Source organism: Calonectris borealis, chromosome 7 (genome assembly GCF_964195595.1).
Source record: "Calonectris borealis chromosome 7, bCalBor7.hap1.2, whole genome shotgun sequence".
NCBI lineage: Eukaryota > Metazoa > Chordata > Aves > Procellariiformes > Procellariidae > Calonectris > Calonectris borealis.
Genome location: NC_134318.1, coordinates 16,669,544 through 16,691,361, shown reverse-complemented (window position 1 = coordinate 16,691,361; position 21,818 = coordinate 16,669,544). Strand labels below are relative to the sequence as shown.

Below are 21,818 nucleotides of genomic sequence, written 5' to 3'. Positions count from 1 at the left end.
TCAGCCCGGGAGTGCTCCTCCAAAGGCTGACAAAACCCTGCTCCAATCTTCTGCAGACAGTCAGGGCACATTCCCAGGCGCTGCCCAAATACCCCACGGTCACCAGGCTGCCTGCAGGTCTTGCTTTTCTCTATACTATGCTGCCAGGTAAATAGGCGTGGCACTAAACCAAAGTAAATGGTTATTTAGCAAGCCTTCAGGTCAAGATTTTCTAGAAAATAGGTATAGAAAAAAACAGGTATAGAAAATAAAGCACAGAACCCAAAACTTTGAATATCAACAGTAGATTTCTTTTCCCCTCTTACCTGAGTACAGGTTCTCCAGCTTGGAGCCCCAGGGATCTGTAGTCAAAGGCTCACACCCTCACCTTTCCAGAGGGTATTTCTGAACTCCAGCAACAATCACATTAATTTGGCGTTCAGACCTTCTTCATCTTTTGACCTTCCCTTTTCCCTCCCCTCTGCCTCCGAGCAGGTAGCTTGGGCACCCAGGAGTTTTGCACACAACCGGTCAGTGTGGCAAACGCAAATGCCTCCCTTAGCTCACATGTGGCTAGTTGGGAATCACCACGTTTCTAGTCAGCTTTTTTGCCTTCTCCGAGTAGTTTGCTCTTCCTTCACAAAGCTTTCCGTGGATTTATATGCTCCATATATAGAACATTAATTACAAACTCATGAACCTTGGTACATTTGCAAATTCTCATGGAGAAATTAAAAAAAAGGAGTGTGTTGTCCAGCTGTCTCTGGGGCAGCGTGCCCTTACCGCCTTCTCTCACTCTGGGAACTTCATGCCATGTGCACTCTCCATCACGGCCCGTGCAAATGAGGCAGGGCTTTGGCAATTAATAATGATACTGAAATACAGCCGTTCAAAAGAACAGCGCTGAAACCGCACATACAAGCTAAAAATGCTTTTCTAGTGATGAGTTCAAGATGGATAAAACCCTTTACATGTTGCAGGGCTCCATACAAGGAAGAATTTGAAGCGTCGACCCTTAACATTTCCTATCTTTCAAGTGCTGTGTTTTACTATCTAATGGCTTACTGCTGACAACTCTTGATTATCTGGTGTAGCAGAAGGATTGGGATGACCAAGACAAAGTAAAAACAAAGATAATACAAAGCATATGGCAATTAAGTGGTAAGAAAATAAAATAAGAGCACAGTGGAAGACTGAGCAGCACTGACCTGGGCAGGGGTGGCCACGGAGGACCGCATGATGGGAAAGGGCTGCAATTCATCCAAGGCCTTTTGCAACTCACTTTGGACTCCCTGTGTTCCCAGTATGATTAATGCCCAGCCTGGGTAATCTGCCCATGAGTGGGTGAGGGCTGTTTTATTTTCCTACATGGCCGCAGCACTCCAGTAAAGCCTTTTGCGCTGTGCGTGTTACCGGCGATGGCTCAAAATGAGGTCAGCACAGAGAAATGGTGAGCTTTTCATGCCATTAACCACCCCTGCTTTCCTTGCAGACCCACGCAAACCCTACTTGGGCTGGAACCAGCTGGCCTGGCCGTTGGTGATGCCCTCCCGGCCCCGGCCCTGGATGGGCAGCGCAGACTGGCTTTCCACAGCAAACTGGCTGCAAATGGAGTTCAATACAGGTGTATGCGGGGAAGTGATTTGGGAATCGTTCCCAGATGTTGTAAAATGTCTCCAGCTCCCAGCCAAGCTGCTGGGGGCTTTCAAAACAGATTACGACTAGCTGGAAAATGTTTATAGAGGGGAGCAAAAGCCCAGAACATTCATTCACGTCTGATCGCTCAGTGTGAGCCTGGATCCCTTCCTAGGGCTGGGGGTATTTGGGCAGGTTGGTTGCAGGGAAGACGTGCAAAGCCTTATCAGGCTTCATTCAGGAGTGCTTGTGACTTTCTCAGATCTACTTTCCTACCGGCTTTTTTCCAAAGTAACCATCCTCGCTCTCTCCCTCTGGCGCTGTGACCCTGGAACAAGCGTATCACAGTTTTGGCATGTTTGGGACATGCTACCACAGTACAGCAATATTATGTGGCAAGCACAACATATGTTTTGGAAGAGAGTTTGGTTTATTTTAGCTGCTCCAAATTTACTTGACCTGTTTAATCCAGCTTTCACACTACATCATCTCAATCACTAGGATTGCTTTTAGGTCATGCCCCACACAACATGTGCAGCCAGTTGGCCTTTCATCTGTATGCTTAATTGTCCAAAATGATTTCCATGTGATTAATACAAAACGCCAACATCCGTGATAGGCCAGGCCGCTCCATCCCCCACGTTATGTTTGGCAGGTGCAGGGTCTGGCCCACTGAGAAAGGAATAGTGTGAACACGGCATGTTGGGGAGCCTAGACAGCTTCCTAGCTGGGTGTTATCCCATTGCTCCCTATCTAGGCTGGGCGTAAGTTAATATTGACTCAGGCACCTACGGGAAATTGGGGGCGGGGGCAAAGGTCGTGGCGTGGGCAGCCCCATCCTTCCCTGGATGCTGAACCATGGCTTTGCGTGGCTCTTTGCTGCTCTGCGTATGGAAAGAGCAGCTCAGGCTCGTTCTGGCATGGGAGCCACTGCCATGTGCAGCGGTACATAGGCATGCCTCTTCTTTTGGGACCTGCCCCTCCGAACCCGCAGCGTAGCACTGCGGCTGCAGCAGTGGCAGCAGCGGTGGCCGGAGGCTGCTGCAAGCACTGCTGTGGTGCAGAGGCTGAGGCGCTGCAGTGAAGGTGTGGGCGCCAGGTAGGTCCCACAGCTGCTGCAGGTGCATCCCCCCCCGGCTACGCTGGGGGACAGGATGGCTGACGGTGCCCTGCTCACGGATGGCACCAGGAGAAGTGCCACAGGTGTCATCAAGGGATGAACAGCCGCAATGGCTACACCCTCGCCCTCATGCTGCTGCCTGTCGTACCTGTGCTGCGGCTGTACCTGAGTTTTCTGTCTTTAGGGACTTTAGTGTAGTACCCTCAGAGGGTTTGATGCCCCGTACAAAATGAGATGCTTGCTGCCGGCATAATTTCTTTAAAAGAGAGCTGCTCTGTCCCCACTCCTACCCTCTGGTTTCTCCTGCCAACAGCAACAACCATCACCCCTGCCCGTCAGCCACTCCCTTGCCAGCCAACTGAATCATACTGGAGACGGGAGGCTTTTTTGGGTGCTAAAACTTTACAAGGCAAAGACTTACAGAATACACCCATATGCCCTGCCTGGAAACTGGCTCCCACCTCTGCGGAAAAAGCCAGGCAGTCTCAATTAGGCATTCATGGAAAGTGGGGACGAGCTGGGGCCAGAGCCAGAGGCTGCAAAAGTTTCCACATTTGCCAGCACTGATCTTGCAGACCCGTCTGCTAACTCCGTCTCGGGCTCCTTCTCACTAGGCAACCAAATGTGCTAAAAGGAGAAATCAAGAAGATCATTTTCACACCTGGCTTACTGCGTTGGGATATTTTTTTTGCTGCACTGCAAAACCGTTGCACTGTGTCACTTTTCTCCCGTAACGTTCAAGGGAGCGAAGTGCTCCCCTAAGCCATGTGCTTTCCGCCCTGAAGAGCCATTCAGTGGCTCCACCTGGCCAAACAAATGAAGAGGGCTTCAAACAGGCCTTTCATGGGGTAGAAAAATCAGATTAATCCCTGATGGGAAGGCCTCCTAGAGTTATTGAGCTATCTGAGGAGTGACAGAAGGAGCTCTGGGAAGGGGAAAAGGTTGGGATTATTTGGCTGTAACCCAGCTGCAGGTGGCCACGCTTGGGGACTAACAGGGCAACCAAGAACTCGGCTCCCGCCCCTTGCACAGTAGTGCTATCTGCCTCAGACGGGCATGTTTGCTTCTCTGTTGAGCCAGTGACCGGGACTGGGTGGGAAAGACCAAGAACCAGAATCATTACAGAGACCTCGCTTTGCTTCCCCCAAGGGCAGTGAAATCGCCGTGGTCACACACCTGCTTCCTTCTGATCTAGAGGTGGCCAGGGTTCGGCGCTGCTTCACGCCTGCCTAGCGGGCCCAGCTGTTTCTCCATGTCCTTCTAACAAACTTAAGGCCCTTTCAGTGCTTCCTAAATAAATGCTTCTCATTTAAAAAAAAATTAAAATAAATTACTCAGCACTGTAGAACAAATAATTTTCTTAAAAGTACCACTGGCAGCGGAGAGCACCAGGGCGTTTGCCTGCGCCGCCGGCGGCGTGGGGCAGGGGCCGGTTGGGATGTGTGCGAGAATGCTATTACGCACGTGGGGAGGGGACAGCATGTTATTGTAACACAAAATATTGCTTTTTTAAAAACAGGAGTGGTGCAAAGCACATAATATAACTTCAGGCTTGAAATAAAGAGGCCACAAAAGACCAACAACAGTGAAATACAGGCAACAGGGGGGAGTTGAGAGAGGCAAGAGAAACCGAGGAGGTAGGAGGCATCTGGGGACTTGAAGTTTACAGTTCCGCTTATTTCCAGTTACACACAATCACTTACAAACTAAATCTATAGGTGAAGGAGCCTCTGCTGAAGTTGATCAACTTTGTAATCTAAACATACGTGTCTCATTCCAGTCACTGAAAAGATTTTAACCAGCTGGGTTTTCTTAGAAGATTAGTTATTGGAATTTTTCTTTTTTTGTCCTGGGGAACAGGGCACAGCTTTGGAGTGAATTAAGAGCACATTTCTTTTTTTTTTTTTTTTCTCCTTAGGTATCCCTGAAAGGGATTGGTGACATGCTAGAGACCAGGCAGTACCTGGGTTAAAAGAAAAGCAGTTTTTAACTCTTAAGAAAACACGAATACCTGCCAGTAGAGAAAATGAGGTTTATATGCCCAATACTGTAAAGTTAAACACTACCAGCTGTATTGTCTACCTTTACAAAAAGAACTCAGGTGACAAATTTCCCCTACTTTTCATATTTAGAAAGCTGTTTGAAATCTGCCAGGTTTGCTGGTAAGGTGTTGAAGAGAAGATCAGGTTTATGAAGTGTATTAAATTTTCATTTAAAAAAAAATAAAAATCTAAGCTATATTTCACATGTACAGCCCTTGAGGGAGCAAATCACACATACCTTAGACCGAACTTCAGCTTTCCTGGGGCTGTAAAGCCTTATTTGAGCTTCTATTTCTTCTCCCGTTGTGCTGAATTCTTGTGAGGAGGTGCACAGGGCTCAGCGTAGGAAGGAAGTCGGGGAAGAAAAAGTTCACTTTCTTCTCTTGGCTACATTAATTTCACAAAAGCCTCCAGATGTACCTCCTCTGGTCTGAATATTTCTGTCTGCCTCAGACTGACATTTCCTCCCCTTGCAGAGAGATGGGCAGAGATATTTGTGGCAGAAAAGATAAGTTGTAAAGTGTTTCTCTGCACATCTCGTCCTTTCCCCAGAGCTCCTCTGTGTTTTTACTCGTACAAGAGCACCTCAGGACTCTGAGCAGCATGAGGGGCTGTCTGGGTGTGAAGCTGTACCCCTGGAGTTAAAGACATCATTTGAGATCAGTAGATGGGGAAACATGGGCGCAGGCTAACCAACCTCCACATTAATTCCTTGGCTGTGGCTCGGTGCTGGGCAGAAGGGCATAGCGTAGCATGGCTGAAACCCATCATGGAAGCCCAACACGGCTTGGCTGCCTCCCGTCGTGGCACGGCACGTGGCTCAGCCAGAGCCTACGACCTCATTCTTATGAGCACTGTTTACTGGACCTTTAGGATGCTAGGAGGTGCTTAAACACCTCTTAGAAATTTTACTTGCCTCAGTAAATTCCTTTGTGACCCCAGAAAGCCATATGGTGAGACTAATCGAGGGCTAAACCCTGTCCTGCCACTCGGAGAGCAAGAGCGGGTGGCGTGGCCCAGCGAGCAGGAATGCAGTGCGTGGATGCGTTTAAAATAACTTTAAACACAGCTAATTAGGACCAGCTTTTCAAACAAAAGTATCTGCAATGAATTAAAAAAAAAAAAAAAAGATACCAAACTAGCTACAGTAGTGCAATATTCAGTTGTAGACTACAAATTACGGTGGTGGTTCAATTAGTTTCCTGCCAATCAGCCCAGCCGAGCATGAGCGGGAGTCACAAGGTTTTCTTCCAGAGCAGGATCGCTGGGGGACTGACAGGTATTTCCCTGGGCACGTCTGTCCGAGCCTGCCCCGACAGCCATCAGGTGCCTGACGGGAGCCATCCAAGTGTTTCCTTACATACAGGGCTAAAAGTATGTTTACATTCATATATTGCAGCTCCTACTGTCACACAAAAATAGTCCTCTCGGAGCAGCCCAACGATCAGACCAGCACCTATTCCGATATCTTCTTTCCTACAACAGCGTACTGAGGGAAAAGATATTAAACACAGGCAATCAGCCTTCTGTTGGCGTCGTCTCTTGCTCCTGGCTGCTTCTGTGCTTTGAGACTTCCTGAGCCAGGGTTTCAGCTCCGTGGTTAATAACCCTTACAGGACTTTTTTTTTTTTTAATGTGGTTTTGTAATTGGTTTTGATCTCATTTATTCTTTTGACAGCTAGAATATCCCATGACTATGAATTTCAGTCTGCTGTGTGAAATTTTTGTTTTAATTTTGTTACCTCAGATAATTTTATCCAAAATTCCCTGCCTCTAGAAGGAAAGCATTGTAGAAGCAATGAATATTTCCTCCCTTCTTCGTGTCATTTATTATGTTATAAGCCACTATCACATCCACCCTCAGTGATCTCTTTTCCAGGAGATGGAGGCCCAGTGCACAGAGCCTCTTTTCTCAGGGAAACTATTTCTTTCCTTTCATCGTTCCTGATTTTTTTTTACTTCTGTTTTATCCTTTTAGAGAGATAAGGATCATATAATGATGGTTTCTCTTTGGTTTCCTGTCCCTACTTCCAAATCCTCTGTTTGCCTCTTTTTTTAAAAAAACTATTATGATCTTTGAGTTGAATTATCCAAAATAGCACCATGCCCTAATTCCTGACTGTTACTAGCTAATTTGAAATCTATTATTGAATATGCGTCATTTAGGGTGTCTTTCCAATTGTGCATTATTTGTATTTATCAATGCCAAATTACAGCTGCCAGCTTATCAGCCCCCTGTGAGTGTCGAGGATTCTGTCAGCCACCACTCCGTTTGGTTTTGCTTTTACTACTCTGAATCAGTGAATTGCTGTTCACCTCCCTGCGGAAGACCAGCTTAATGAAGTTGGTTCAATTCCTTCAAATCCTGAAGGATGCTGGTGCGAGTGGGTACTGATTGTCTTTATTTAACTCAGTCACTTTTACGTCAGTTTAATTAAAGCAATGCAAACACATGGGGTAGCCAAATGGCCAATGAAGTAACTACACCTTAGACCAAATAGCTGGGCAAGGTATTACTTAATATGTGCAATCACTGTATTCAAAAATTGTCTGACACTTTGAGAAACTAGTAGGGTACGTTGGAAAGCAGTCTGAATTGGTTCATTACAATGTCCATTATTCAAGTTTCTGTCCAGCGAAGCTTACTTTTGCATATTTCCTTGATGAAATTTCTGCCTAAGACTTAACCGTGTTGAGATTTCAATCATGATGAACATTAAAATGAGAATTATTTGTCTCTCCCACACGTGAATCGAACTGTCCTTTGCCTGCCAGCTGCCCGTGAGGATTCCTGTTGGTGGCACTGATGTCTTTGCAGTTTTTTCTTGTAGCGCAGTTGGAGGGGGCTGTTTGGTTCTGCGCTGCAGCACCTGGGGAGGAGCTGGTGCCCCCCGCCCCCCCGCAGCTGGCCAGCACAGCTGGAGCCCCCAGCAATCAGGGCCAGCAGCCAATGTAAGAGAGGTGGAGGGAACCCAGGCCCTTCCCAGGGCCTGTGGGTGCCAGCTCTCTGAATTTCTGCCTGAAGGTACTCAACAAAGTTATTTTTTTCCTATGCCGGTGGTATTTCTCTGTTTATCACTGTTTGGTTCGCAAGCAGTGAGTTTTGAGGTCTTACTTCCCATTACTTCTGCAGTGTTCTCCTGCATTATTATTTCTTCTCTAAGTTTTGCTGGCTGAAATCAAATGGAGCATAAGTATGTCTGACTCCTTGGAAGTCCATTGAGTTGTACCTTCTTGTTATGTTGCAAAACCGCAAGGAAACCTTATGAAAAGCTGGCTGGAGTTAGGTTTCCCATACCTGCTGCTTAGATGTGTTCAGAAATTGTGTAAGAGAAAGCTTTCTTATGGTGTTCTGGCATTCTAGTTTCTGTTCTCAGCTGGCGAAAAGGCGGCTAGAGTACAAAATAAAAGAAAATCTTTGGCTTGCACCCTACTCCACTTAAAACATCCATAAAGGTTTTGGATATGATTTGCTTTCCCTGTAGGCATGGGTTTTGGTTGGGTTAGCTGGGCATGCAAGCTCCATTTTTAGCTTTTATAAAAAAAAAGGAAAAACGTCAATGATTACTGCATTTTTGTTTAGCTAAGTTCATGACATAGAACTTAGCAAAATCTCAAAGAATGCCCAGGCTTGCTGCTGCCTCTCTGGTCTCCTCATCGGCCACAGAGCCGTATGCCTGGGCAGTGCTTTTAAACAGGGATGGCTGATGTGTTCTGTTCTCTTGCAGGGCAGCGTTGGCTGTCGCTGCAAGTCGGGGACACTCCAACTCCTCATGAACGTGATTGCCTCAGCTTCAGTTTTGGCCCTTTGGAAAAAGACCCAATAAATCCTGGCTGAGGTAGGTGTTTCTCAGCATGTTCAGTTACTAAAAATGTCTCCTGGAGTTTGTAAAAGGATTGTAAGAGGTATTTGTCTATGTTTTTTGAATGAGGTTTTGCAGTTTTGGTAGGTGTATCAAGACCAGTTTTCTGGGTTTTGTTACTGTCTGAAGTGGTTTTGAGATATGGACGGTGAGGCAGAGCAATTGCATTACTTTCAGTAAAACAGAAGTGCTCGGTGAGTAGGTGTGGGTCCAACAGCTGGTGTTCTGCGACAGGAGTTTGCAAATGATCTGTTTCTCTAAGTTCAGGAGATGAATACTAGAGAAAAGCAAAGCTGAATGTTGTATTCCATTTTTTCAGGATCACAAACTAACTATGTACGATGTGCTTCTCAGGAGTAAGGATTTTATATGTTCTTCCACTTAGGAGGTTTCTTTAGTTCCTGATCTCTTAGTTCCCAGCGGAAAGACCTGACTGCCAGCAGCCCTTGGTGTTTCAGGTTCCACCCTTGCCAATGTCTCTTGTGTACATCCTTCTTCAGAGGGATACGCAGAAAGGAGGAACCTTTCTAACTTATTTGACTTGTGTTATACGGCAGTGAATGATCCCTGTATGGGGGCCCTGAGCAAGACTACACAAGTGTAACATGCAGACTGTTTGTCCTTCCGAGTTGGGATTTAAGGTCTAGTTTTTATGCCTGCTAATATACTGGGAGGATCTGAGGTGGGAGTTTTGATGTGATGTGACTAACTTTAAAAATAGTAACCTTGGTGTACTGTTTAAATTGTTTTTCCATGAAGAATAATGAAACAGCTTTTTATTTCAAAGTATCAATGTTATATGAAATCCCTGTTATGAAATCCCCATTATTTTTCTTACAGTGGGAATTATTTGGCCCTTCTGTTACGAGCAGGGAGTTGCATTGTCCCTTGACCTTATTCATATAGAGCAGGAAGGTGAAGCGCTTGGCAATGAAAAATGGGGGAAAAGTAGTTTCATCGGTTTTGTTCACGCCATGTTGTTTGTGTTAATTTACTTTTATTTGAAATATGAAAAAGTTATTTCTTTGAGGAATCATAGAAAATGTGGTAATAGGGAGATAGAACTTTGCTGTTGGTCTACTCAGGGTTTTTTTCTGGTCTTAGTGGAGTGCTAAATCTGAGGTGTTGGTGTTTGGGGAGCCCCTAGTTCTTCTGGTGCAAAGATGTGTTTCAGTTCTGAGCTTGGCTTTGTGGCTCTTGTTTGCTTTGGGAACAGTGCTATTGGCAAGCTTTATATTGAAGAGCAGTATGTTTTGCTTTTCAAACAATAATTTACCAACTAGCTCTGAATATGTGCTTTTCCTTTCCACGGGGCTCAGCTGGGAGGATGTCTTTCATCATTAGATGAAATAGTCACTTTTTTCAAGGCTTCAGAATTGCATTGCAGATTCCCTGGCCATCCTCTCCCCCGCAACGCATACCCATGCACATGCGCATGCGCATGTTCTTGCTCTCTCATGCAGACTGAATGAGAAGTGCACTCAAATCTTCCCAGAAATCAGGCTTGCTGCGTGATATAAACGGTGTCGCTGTGGTAAAGAACTCCAGGTGTCAAATATGCACCATATTTGTTCAGGCATAGAAGAACTGCGTGCTGATGCGTCTATTGAAAATTTTCTGTTTGTTTGAAATGAAGGGCATCTCTCATGTTAGAGGCAGGATACCTAAAGTCCAAACTTTATTTCATGACATCCTTATTTTAACTTTCATTCAGCACAGTATTGACAGTCTCAATAGAAAAATTGCTTGCCGTTGAACTTTGATTGGGGATGTGACAAGAGCATTGCTAATAAGCAACAAGCATTTAGTAGGTCTAGTTCTTGCCAGCTCCTAGTGTTTGCAAAGAATCAGTAAGATCCAATCTCTAAATTTGAAGTGATATAGCTTAATGACATTGAAAATGATGGCTGTTATTTTTCATTATAGCAACTTTCTGGCACCTAAGCTTTCCTATCTAACTATTAAGGATAGAAGTGTACTTTGTCTGATTATAGGAGGTTTTTCCTTCAGAAGAATGTTAGACAATACCAGGCTGTTAAAAACGAAGAGCTGGCACCGTTAACGCAAGTTGTTCCACCAGCAGAGGAGACTTTGGGTGAAGCTTTCTCACCCAGGATGCGACCAGGCTCGTTGCGGCTTAGGGACTTGGCTGCAGTGGAGAACTCTTCACATGGGCTGGGTCATGGTTATGCTGGGACAGGTTTGCGCCGCAAACACCAGGCTGCAGCTGGCCAGTCCATAACGGGGAACCCAACGCAGCTGGTAGTAAAACTTCAAAGGAAGGAACGTTCAAGAAAACCATACCACTCTCTTGCTGGTTTTTTTTGCAATACTTTAATACAGCATTAAAATGCTAGAATACTAGAGGAAAGCTGTATACTATCCAGCAAATAAGGCACATGTCGGAATGCCATTTTATGGACAATCCACAACAGAGGTTTTACAGTCTCTTTAGCAACACAGTCACCAAATGAGCAAGCTGTCATCTTGATTGCTGAAGCAGAACTGGTACCTCTGAGGCCTTTGTCCATAGGTTTTGTTTGTTTGTTTTAGCTGTACAAGTTTATTAACAGTTACAGAGAAAGAAATTATACAAATCACCAACTGAATCTGACAAGGTCAGTGGGTACAGCTAAAGAAATGTAATAATAATTAGGTTAATTTTTTTAAAGCTGAAGGAATTCATAAGATACAGTGTTAGTTTTAGCACTAGTACACAACGCAGTGAGTGCTGTACTAAATAACCTTTTAAAGGAAACAAGAATCCAGTACAGGGTTGGGCAGACCTCCCTTTTTAGCATGGTAAAATATCAAACTAAAAACCCAATCCTTCATAATATAATCAAACTACATGAAATGTAAAGTGTAAAAATGCTTCAAATACGTGCACATGCATATTCTATATTGCTATGAGTTCTAATTAAAATAAACATAAACCCCTACAATAATCTACTTCAATCCTTTTCTCTTACATCCTTTAATTGATATTATTGCTGTAGCCGATACTGCATAGCTGAGCTCACAGTCTGCAAAGAGTTGTGAAAGTCAAGTTGTCAAACAGTGTCCCAACCAACTCTCTTTCCCCCTGGTTATGGGAAAGGAAAGAACCACCATTTGAAACCCAACGCTTGTGCTTCGGAGTTTCTGAAAGCCGAGTCTCGACGGTGCTTTCAGTATCTTCTGTGTCTCTCACAAGGCCATAAAGTGACAGTAAACTATTATTTGCTCCTCACTTGCTATATGTCTAGTGATAGCTTTTTCTAGCAATCCTTCCCCAAATACACATAAATAAACTGTATAAGCATTTTCATATAAGTCTAAGCACTTGAATAATATATTGGTTACTTAATACTGATATTTTCATCCAAGGATAACAAAAACAATATGGCTTAAAGAATTGCAAGGTTTTTTGTCAGAATTATGTACCAACTTTCATATAATATTTTATGTAGACAATATTTCCTTCTTAATGTAGTTCTGTTGCATACTTTATACAGACAAAAGCATTGTAAAAAAAAAAAAAAAGTAAATTACTTCCATAAATATTTTCTTGAGGATACGTCCTTAGTTCTGCAAAATACTTAAGAAAACTCTTACCTCTGTTAGTATCCTAGCTGAGAGGAAGGCCCTTCTGAAAGCTTCCAAATTGTAAAAACTTTTCCCCAGAAAACAAACAATACTTTTTTAAAAAGGCCCTCAAATATATACAAAAAAGTTACTGCAAAGAGTTTCCAGATAAGATAACAATTCAGTATTACAAGAAATATTTGTAACCATTCAAAAATTTTAACATCTAAAAAGGTTTCCAAAATACACACATAGTATTAAAAAAAAATTGAAAGAAACTCTATGTCAAGTATAACTCAAGATAAATACACATCTGCAAGTAAAACTGTAAAATACTTCATACAGGGGTAAACATTTATATCAATCATCTATAGCTAGTAACTGCACACGATTGTCCCTTTGAAATTCATCCTAGAAACACAAACCATCATCCCGATATCTAAGATCTCAAACAGCCCTCTGAGCACTTCAGCAATATAGCAAACTGAATGGACAGCAGTGGTTTTGCAGGTAGGAAGGAGATACGGGTCGAAGCCCAAGCGGGAGTGGAGTGATATCTTAAAGAATGATTTTTGTATGGGGATAGTTCCATCACATTTTAAACTATGTTGGCAAAGGCAAGTGGAAAATGTATGTCAATTCACTTAACTTGAAAAACACATGTTGATGATTTATTTTATACTGTTCAGTGGACAACTCCTAGGAGCCGTACTAGGAAAAAAATATTCTACGTGACTGCAGGACAAAAAGAACTAATCTATGAAGTCTGACATTTCCAAAAGCTCTTAACTTTAATGTTTTAAGTAGTTTTATTTTTGGAATAACTGCTAGAGTGCCACAGGTATGCAACCCATGTATAATCTAAATTTCACGTTACAGAAAAAGGTAAAATGTAGAGAATACTTCTTGGTATAAGGCTTCTCTCAGACATACGTAACTTCACATTTTTAGTTTACAAACTAAGTCCCATATAATGGGGAACTTCAAAATACACCTATTTTCAGAAATAATATATACTCTTGTGTATTTATCTGAAATTAAAAAGCAACTTTGAGACAAAAAGGCCTCAAACTTTGCTTGTGTGGCATCATTTTATGTCCGTGGTAGCAGCAGTAGAAACTGGCTAAAATGGGGCCATCCTTTAAACTACAGGTATTTTTCTTCATCGCCATTCAATGAAGTATTTGTAACAACTTCATTTGAGCCGTATCAAGTTAAAGCAGCTAAAAACCCACACCACGCATTTCAAATCACTGATACTTTTCTCCAGAGCAGTGCCAATGCCAAGGACAAATTCCGTGTGAAATGTTCTGACCGACTGAGGAAACAAATTGTGTTTAGTTTTTTTTAAGAAATAAATGAAAGTTTAAAAATCTCCAAAAAGGGGGAAAAGAGGCGGGGGGGGAAAAAGTGTGTGCTGGATGGTTTGGTAGGCAGGCAACAGCAAGCATCTGAGGTTAAAAATCCAGTTTGCCAAATCAATGCGCAGAGCCAAATTTCTCTCAGGTACACCCCTAAAGAACACTCAATTTAGGGAGGCCTGTATTGATTTAAAACTCTTTTTACTGATGCTTGCGTCGCTTCTGGTAAGACTGTCTAAAAATGCCTTCAAGGATTACTAGCTGATGTTCTAAATGCAGAGCTGATTAAAGAGAACATCAGAAAGCATTCAGAAAAATCTAAGAGGTAAATCAACTCATCCTCTTTCCAGTCAAAAATCTGAATTTTTAAGGTTTTTCCAATTTGGAAAGAGTTAGTGAGGTCCATAGGTGAATTAACTTGGGGGAGTGGGGGAGGCGGGAGAGAGAAGAAACTTAAATTTTGTAATCAATGGGGTTTTTTTCTTTTTTTGAAATAAAAATTAAGACATTTCCCTTCTGCGCCATTAACTAAAAGCCAATGGTCATAAGCTATTGTACCTTACTTAATGCAGATGTGTTTTTCCAGCAACGCACAAACTCTGTACAGACGAGCGTGGACCAAATGCCCAGGGCCGAATGCTACAATCCTACGAGCAGACCTGCAGGGAGGGACAGGGGAACGCTCCCCTTGCGTGAGCTTGGCGCTGCCGCCTTCCCCAGGCACCAGCTCATCAGGAGATGAGGTTTCAGCCCTGTGCAGCGAGGACAGAAAACAAGGGGATGTCCTCACACAGCTGGGCAGAAGCCGGAGTGCAGCCCCACGGCTGCAGGGGAGGGAGGGTTGCGGCCGCTCCCCAGGGACCCCCAGTCACTCTCCCTCCCCACCCCGCTTTTGGCAGGGATGGCAAGGCAAGCAGGCTGCTTCCAGCCCTGGGGTGCCCAGGGCCTGATCGCATCCGCATCCCGCACCGGGACGGGTTTGTGGTCTACGAGTTAGGCAGTACAAACTACCGCAGTGTCATTTCTTGCTTTCCTGCGCATTTTATTCTTTATCTGCTTTTCCCCTACATAAGTGCAGGGGAAAATCTGTTCTCCTCGTTATTTCAGATATGCTAAATATTACTTAAATACTTATATGTCTGCCACCTAGGAAAATATCAATGAAATAAATATTGAACTCTTGTAAGTATGCTTTTAAGAATTATTATTCTACACTTACAGACATTAATTGTTTTAAAGTCGATCATGTGTATTTTTAGGAACCTTATTTTAAAGTACAACCTAAAAATCCATAAGCTAAAGGCATTGCCATGCAGTGTTGAATCTGGATAAACAATTTTTAACAGGGCACTGTCATGAAAATAGCAACAATTGCATATAATGGAATCTTTTAGTTGGTCTTTGTTCAGAACCTGGTGGTGTGCTGTATATTGATGTAGCTGTATCAAGGGATGTGCTATTTTACTGATCTAGTGGTTATCATAAGATGGAAATTATTTCAACACAGAAGAAAATGGTTGATAGCAACATCTTAGTTTCAGGGAGAAAATAAAATAACACTTTCCTTTATCTTAATCTAAGGGGGTTTCTCTACATGTCCTTTAGCTGGATGTGAAGCATCAAGGTGATTTTTTTGTTGTTGTTCATGTACTATTGAGTGCTCAAGAGGAAAAGATAGATCTGGTTTAGTATGCAGCTCTTTGAAAATTACTCCTCCTTGAAACAAACTATCGAGATTAAAACTAGAGGTCAAGCTTTGAAAATCCACCCCCAGATTTGCCTGTGTATGTTCTTATTCTTATTTTTTATGGTCAGATTAGTATCTTTGATTAGACAATTTGTCTCTAAGGTAATTTTTGAGTCTGTGCAAAAGAATGTATTTCCATCTCAAAATGCTAAAACTGCATATCTTCACTGAGGTAACTGAACTGTTATTAGTGTTAACTTTCAATAATATTATTTTCAGTTATTTTAGTTGATGGAATTGCCAACTGGCCAAAACTAGTTTTGAAGTGATTAATTTAGTTAATAGTATTTTAGCATTACATAGCACTTTTCATTCACTGATGTCAAAACACTTATAGATATTAAGTAAGCCTCACAACTCTCCTGTGAGGTAGGTATACTAAAGTATTATTACCCCCATTTTGCAGTTGGGGAAACTGAGGTCCAGAAAGATCTTGTGACTTGCCCAAAATCAGGGAGCTAACGGAAGAGCTGTGGTCAGAAGCCAGGAGTCCCAATGTTTATCCATTGCTCCGACCAGTAGGCTAGATCAATTGGGCTACCCACAAATAATGAAGTTGGCGAGATATGTACATGACACTACCACCAGAATAAGCAGAAACAATTTTGCCCTGCTTATAGCAAAGCAGGGAAATGGCAAAAGTTTCACCCTAAAGCAAATTTGTAAAGAGCTTCACATTTCCTATACGAATGCTCACTGTAAGTTTTCAATTTGCTTTACAAGAGCTTGACTGTACATACTGGTAACATCCTGCTACAATTTGGCATAAAAACCCCTCTGTCTTAGCTTTATGGAATTAATCCTCAAAACAAATTTAATTCACATCAAGTTATTTAGGATTGAAAGTATTTCCACTAAGTATCATTCACACAAATCAATCTCTCTAAAGGAAACTTCGTAAAAATAGAAGTTGTTGATTAAAAAAAACCCCACCAAACAAACATTATCCCTGTAATTTTTTTTAAGTGAATAATGCAAGTGAATTGCCTGTTGTGTCCTTTTGCCAATGTACTCTTATGTAGACATACAAACAGGATACTGTCTCGAGGTACTTTCAGTTCATGGTATTTCCCAATCCCTGATGAGATACTTCTTTGCAGCAGGATGCCCCTGCACAAAGTTCTACCTGAAATGGGACAACAAAATATAACTCCTACATTTCTCCTCAGGGTATGTAGGTGTTTCAGGAAGACATAAAGAGGGAAGGTTATATAGAGTATTCTCCATGCCTCGTAACACCCTTATGGCTAGCAAGTTTTATATTATAACAAATTTTTACAGTAGAAAACAGGACATAAAAATATTTCCAGAAAGTGGCTTTAAAACTATTATAAATAGTAAGTTTGGCTAATCTTTCAATTAAGGGTTTTGGGGGCAGTTTTAAGTATTCTTATCCCCCCCTTATTCACAGTAAATTTAGTGTGCTTGTTGCCTAATGAACAGCCCATACACATACAGGGACCATTTCAGCGGGATTATATGACAAGAGAAGGATCTGTTAGTTGCACAAGCAAGCCAATTTTGTCTCCTCTAAAAACCTCTTGGAATCCTTCCTGATGCTCTGGGTCCCATTATGGCATTCCCTTTCTACCCAACCCACACCCTCAAACAATTATTCACTTTTTTTTGCCACATCCTGCAAAAATGATTTTGCCTAAGCCCTGCCCAAGCGATGGTAACAAATAGAGAAAGTCCAAGAAAGCAGCAGCACAAAATTCTCAGACTTTCTAAAACTGGGAAAACAATAATTTTCCTTCTTTTATGCTGTGGCTTGTTTCATCTTCCTTTGTCTTGTCATATAATAGGAATAACGTTCATGTTGTGGGAGAGTGCTTGCAATTAGTGGCCCCACAGTTATTTAACCTCTGCAAAAGCCATACATAGAACATATATTCCTTGTGAATATTATACCTTGCCTATTGAATAGTACTTCATTTCACCTGGCCATGATATAGGGTCCGTGTAAACAATCAGCAGAACCTGCAACTGTGGTTCTGTTGTGAACACTATCAGTAACGCTTTATATATGTGTGTGTACATATATATATAAATTTACATATATATGTATGTATACAAATCATAGTCTTGTAAATACCCATTGCATGCGTGCACATGCACAGGAGAAATGTTACATTCTATTAATGGTAAGGCATATTATTAGATAGGCAATATTGGCAATTATTTTAGCTTTTATCTTGATTTGTTGTGTTGCTGTTGATCGCATGCTGCCAGAGGATCTTTAAGGATGATGGGGACGGGAGGAGGCCACTTGAAGGTTTATTGCACACGGCGGCAGTAGTAGCCCAAAACTTTGCACTTCTCACACAGATGCTGGGGATGTTCTTTGCTCTGATCCGAAACATCCAGGCCGTCCGGCTTTTCCAGGGGTCTCTGCCGTGAAGGGAAGGAAATCAGATTAGATCCAAGGTTTTGTCACTGTTACTCTTTATTATGCATGTGAAATCTACTTTTGTGCTTAACTGAGCTTTCTCCTAGTAATTATAAAGGTACTTATTTCTTTCCTGAAGGGATGAAGCTCTTCAGCTCTGCATTGGTTCAGAGTGGCCTCACAACTTAACGTCATTCTTCTTCATAAAGGCGGTGCTAACTTTGTTGTAGACAAATTACTAAAAGACTGAATTGGGGACTATGCTTATAAAAGCAGTAACACAGAAGAGTTTATTCTCTTGGTTCCAGTAACTGAGATGTCCCAAAGGCATTAACACCTCAAGCATGGGAATCCCATTACCCAGCAATGCCAGCAGGGGTTACCAATGTTAGGATTAGCTGCTACGACAAGAAAACTGTCTTACCCATGCACAGATATTCCATAGCTAAATGAGGTTTTCCCAATACTCAGTCCCATACTTCTGAGGCTGAAATTTTTGAAGTAGAGCAGCTGCGAAGCTATGAATTAAAAAACCACAACAGCCCCCCCCAAAAAACCCAAACAAAACCCCCTAACCTCACAACACAATCCTTTGCCCTGAACTTGAGTAATAAATTGACTATGTATTTTTAATATTATTTGTGAAATCACAGGGTTGGAGGTATATTTGGCTAAACAAGGGAATTCAACTGCTTTGTTTTTTAGTAGATCTTTGTTCTTTAATTTTCCATGACATGTAAAGGGTTTCATAATCATTCTGAAAATAAAATATCCATGTTAAATATTGCAGTAAGGTTAAGTGTTTGGAAAATGTAATAGGTATAGAGGTGATAGAAATGTGAGGTAGAACATCATAAAGTGCACCATTTATTTGAAAAAACAAACAAAATTCCCTAACCCATAATTTCTCTATTTTTGTGTAATGTACCTGAAAGACTATTTCATTGCACAGTGCCTTCCCATGAGGTTGTCGGACTGTGGTAGAGACAGCATGTGATGCGAAATCTGAGAACAAGCTGTAAGCTTCTCACTGTTCTCACAGTGATACTAGACTTTTCCTTATCTCTTCAAAATATGATTCTTGGAGCAGGGGGTGGATAAATATAAATTACAAAATTATGGTCATTTATCTTTTCACACCTTTCCTAAATTCTAAAGACTTTCCTTTAGCTGTAAAACCTTAAAGTACACCTGATCATCTAAGTTTTCATTTATAAATTCTTCATTCCAAAGCCTCCCACCTGAGACCCTGTGGATAGGAAGAACAGAGACATTCCAATCGTGGTGGTTTTTTTTTTTTTGGCTATGTAACACTGCAAGAACAGCTCATAATCCAGAGAATGGAAGGGCTTCTCAGCTCTCTGAATAGCTAAAATGAGACATAATATATTCTATTATCCTGAACAAGGGATGTCTGCAAATTCTTGCTTGGTTGTATTGGATTATAAGTGCAACACTCTCATTATATTGCACAGCTAGTAAAAACGTATATGGGAGTAATTCAGTGGTGATTGTCAATGGTTCGTTACTGATTCAATGTTCTTACCCATGATATTGCCTGAAGTTTTGTCTGTCCTGGGCCACATATTATAAGTCTCTGAGTTTAACTTAATTTACTATTTAATTGCAAATTGGATTTTCTTTATCAAGTAGGGGATACGGAAAGTAGATGGACCCCGCATCTCCTCTAAATCCTTTAACCTCCCCCTGCAACCCCACTGAGCTTTGAACGACTTGTTGGAAGTCAGTAGGTTAGGATTTGAGATCAGAACCAGCAATCCTGTTTCTAGGCTTGCAACCCAACCACTGGTGCAGGCAGTGCTTCTGCCACAACACAGACAAGTTGAATAAGTTTATTTGGTCTGAAAGACTGCCCTTCTGCCTTTTCTACCACTTATTCCACCAAAATCGCCCACAAATTTTCTTCAAGAATTCACATTACATAAATGTAGTCAAAGATGATGCTCAGGTTCAGGAGTCCCAGGAGTTAATTTATGCTCCTCAACGGAGAATTTGAGAGTTTTGAAATGCTAGACTTAAAACAGGCTATTTGACTCAGCTCTGATTGCTTCTACATGCTAGCTGTGCTCTGATTAAAGAGAAAAAATACAGCAGTTATCATGTTTATTGATATAAGCCAGATTTTTTTTTAATATGCAAGGCCTTGGGAATCATTTTTCCTGGAAATAGTGCAAAGGACATTGGGAATGCCTTGAAGCGCCAAGAGTTTTTGGATGGTTTTCAGAAACAATAGCTCTCTGTGGTTTGCTTTCCCCCTGTGTTGATTGAGCTCAGCTTTTTGGCCTGCAAAGCATTTCGATTTCAGAAATGTTATTGTTACCAGCGTGTTACGACACAGAGGCTGGGGAGAGAGGGGTTACAAACGCAGGAAAGCAGGTTGCCAGGGGCCAGCTGGAAGAAGCGGAGCTGAGCAGAGCCTGGGCCACGTTTCTGGTGAGGTGGTGGAGGGCTGAGGCTTTGAGACTGGTAGTGTGCTTGCGTGGTTTGTGTCCCAAAAACACTTCAATCCAACTTTTGCATAAAATGAAGTCCCAGCTTATCTCCATTTGCTGTTTTCTCTTCATGGGTTTCTTGTAAGGCAAAAAACCCTCTTCAAACACCCTGAGAAGCAACTCTTCTTGTCTTGCTGCTATTTGTCTGTTACTAATTGTGGAGGACTTTAAAGTAATAACCTTACACCCTTGCAACCTTTCTTATACCATCCTAAAAGGGTAGGACGTTACACAGCCAAAGAGCTGTGTGTCCATCAAGTTGGACTTCCTTGGCACAGGATGACCTTGGGCAATTCTCACCAGCTTTGGCATGGTGGAAGCAGAGGGGAAGGAGAAGATGCCAGCACAAGGAGGTGCGGCAGGGCTGGGCTGCTGCACACTGTGTATTAGTTTTGGGGATTGCCTGAATTATGCAGAAGATCCAAATACCTAAGGAGGCTGCAAGAGTTCTGTGCTGCTGCTGAGAGGCTGGTAGCACGAAAACTCAGCCATGCGTTTGGAAAGGGTGTGGAGAAGGGGAAAGGCTACTTGGCTGAAAAAATAATTCCTTTCCTTAGAAAGAGGTGAAATGGAGCTTGTAAAACAACAGAAAATCCTGCTATGTTTCTCTAGGAAAGGTATGCTTTTTTCCATTAAATGGAGAGTTTAACTATAATACTTCAATTTTCATTGTCTTTTTTTAAATGCAAGCATCAGGATTTGGCAGTCCATATTTTCAGTAAGAGCTACCGGGATGGGCACTCTTACATTATTCATTTTTGTGTGTCTTTCTTTAATTTTCTCCTGGTAGTTGCCGGGTGGAAATAATCTTGTGCAGCTCCACCAGGAAAGCATTTGGTGGTAGTGACTAAAGCTGTTGCCTCAGGGGAATAGAGCCGAAATAAATTTAAGTTTATATAGCAATTCCTGTCCTGCAAATTAACTTTTGATTGTGAACTATTGCTGTCCTAGTCTACATGAACTGACTGAACTTTGCAGTCCGCACAAGTCAGTTAAAAACCCAAACCCCTCAAAACAAAAAGCTCACCCTTATGAACTGTTAGGTGTCAGAGAAAATGTCACTAGGACATCCTTGAGGAAAATTGCTTCCACTAAGAAGCAGAATGGAATAATGTGGCTGCTTATGTTTGCATTTAGAAGATTGAAATTTTTTTTGCTGTAGAATGGAACAATTTGATTGCACCACTGATGGATAAAGGATCCATCAAAATTCAAATGTAAGAAAACACTTACAAATAATTTTCTGGACTCATTACCTCAAGTCTTAATGGAGCAAATGAGATGATTAAATGACAGATTAGGTATGTGAATAGAAATGGATTCTGCAACTGTAGCTGGCAGGATAATTGTTAGGTTAACAGTCTTAAGGAGCCATAGCTAGCTATGCTTCCCTCAAGACACACGTGCTATCATGAATTTGTAAATTTTTAGTCCAATAAAAAATTATGCACTGGGAAAAAAGGATGAAATGCAACGTGCATTCTTGAGCAGCAGACCCTCTGCTTTTCTGTCTGCCTGGGGGTACAGGGACATTAACGAGGCCCTCAGTTGTCGCTGAGGATCCGAGAGGCAGTGGTAAGAAGGCATGATGCTCGGAGAGAG

General features: G+C 42.1%; 1 protein-coding gene across 1 annotated transcript in view; it reads right to left on the bottom strand.

Moving 5' to 3' along the window:
• Positions 1–14,057: 14,057 nt before the first annotated feature.
• Positions 14,058–21,818, bottom strand: part of ZCCHC24 (zinc finger CCHC-type containing 24) — a 116,123-nt gene continuing 108,362 nt past the window's right edge. Inside the window, exon 4 of the mRNA XM_075154376.1 lies at positions 14,058–17,705. Coding sequence (XP_075010477.1) covers positions 17,592–17,705 — 114 coding nt within the window. The 3' untranslated portion in view covers positions 14,058–17,591. The remainder of the gene's footprint in view (positions 17,706–21,818) is intronic.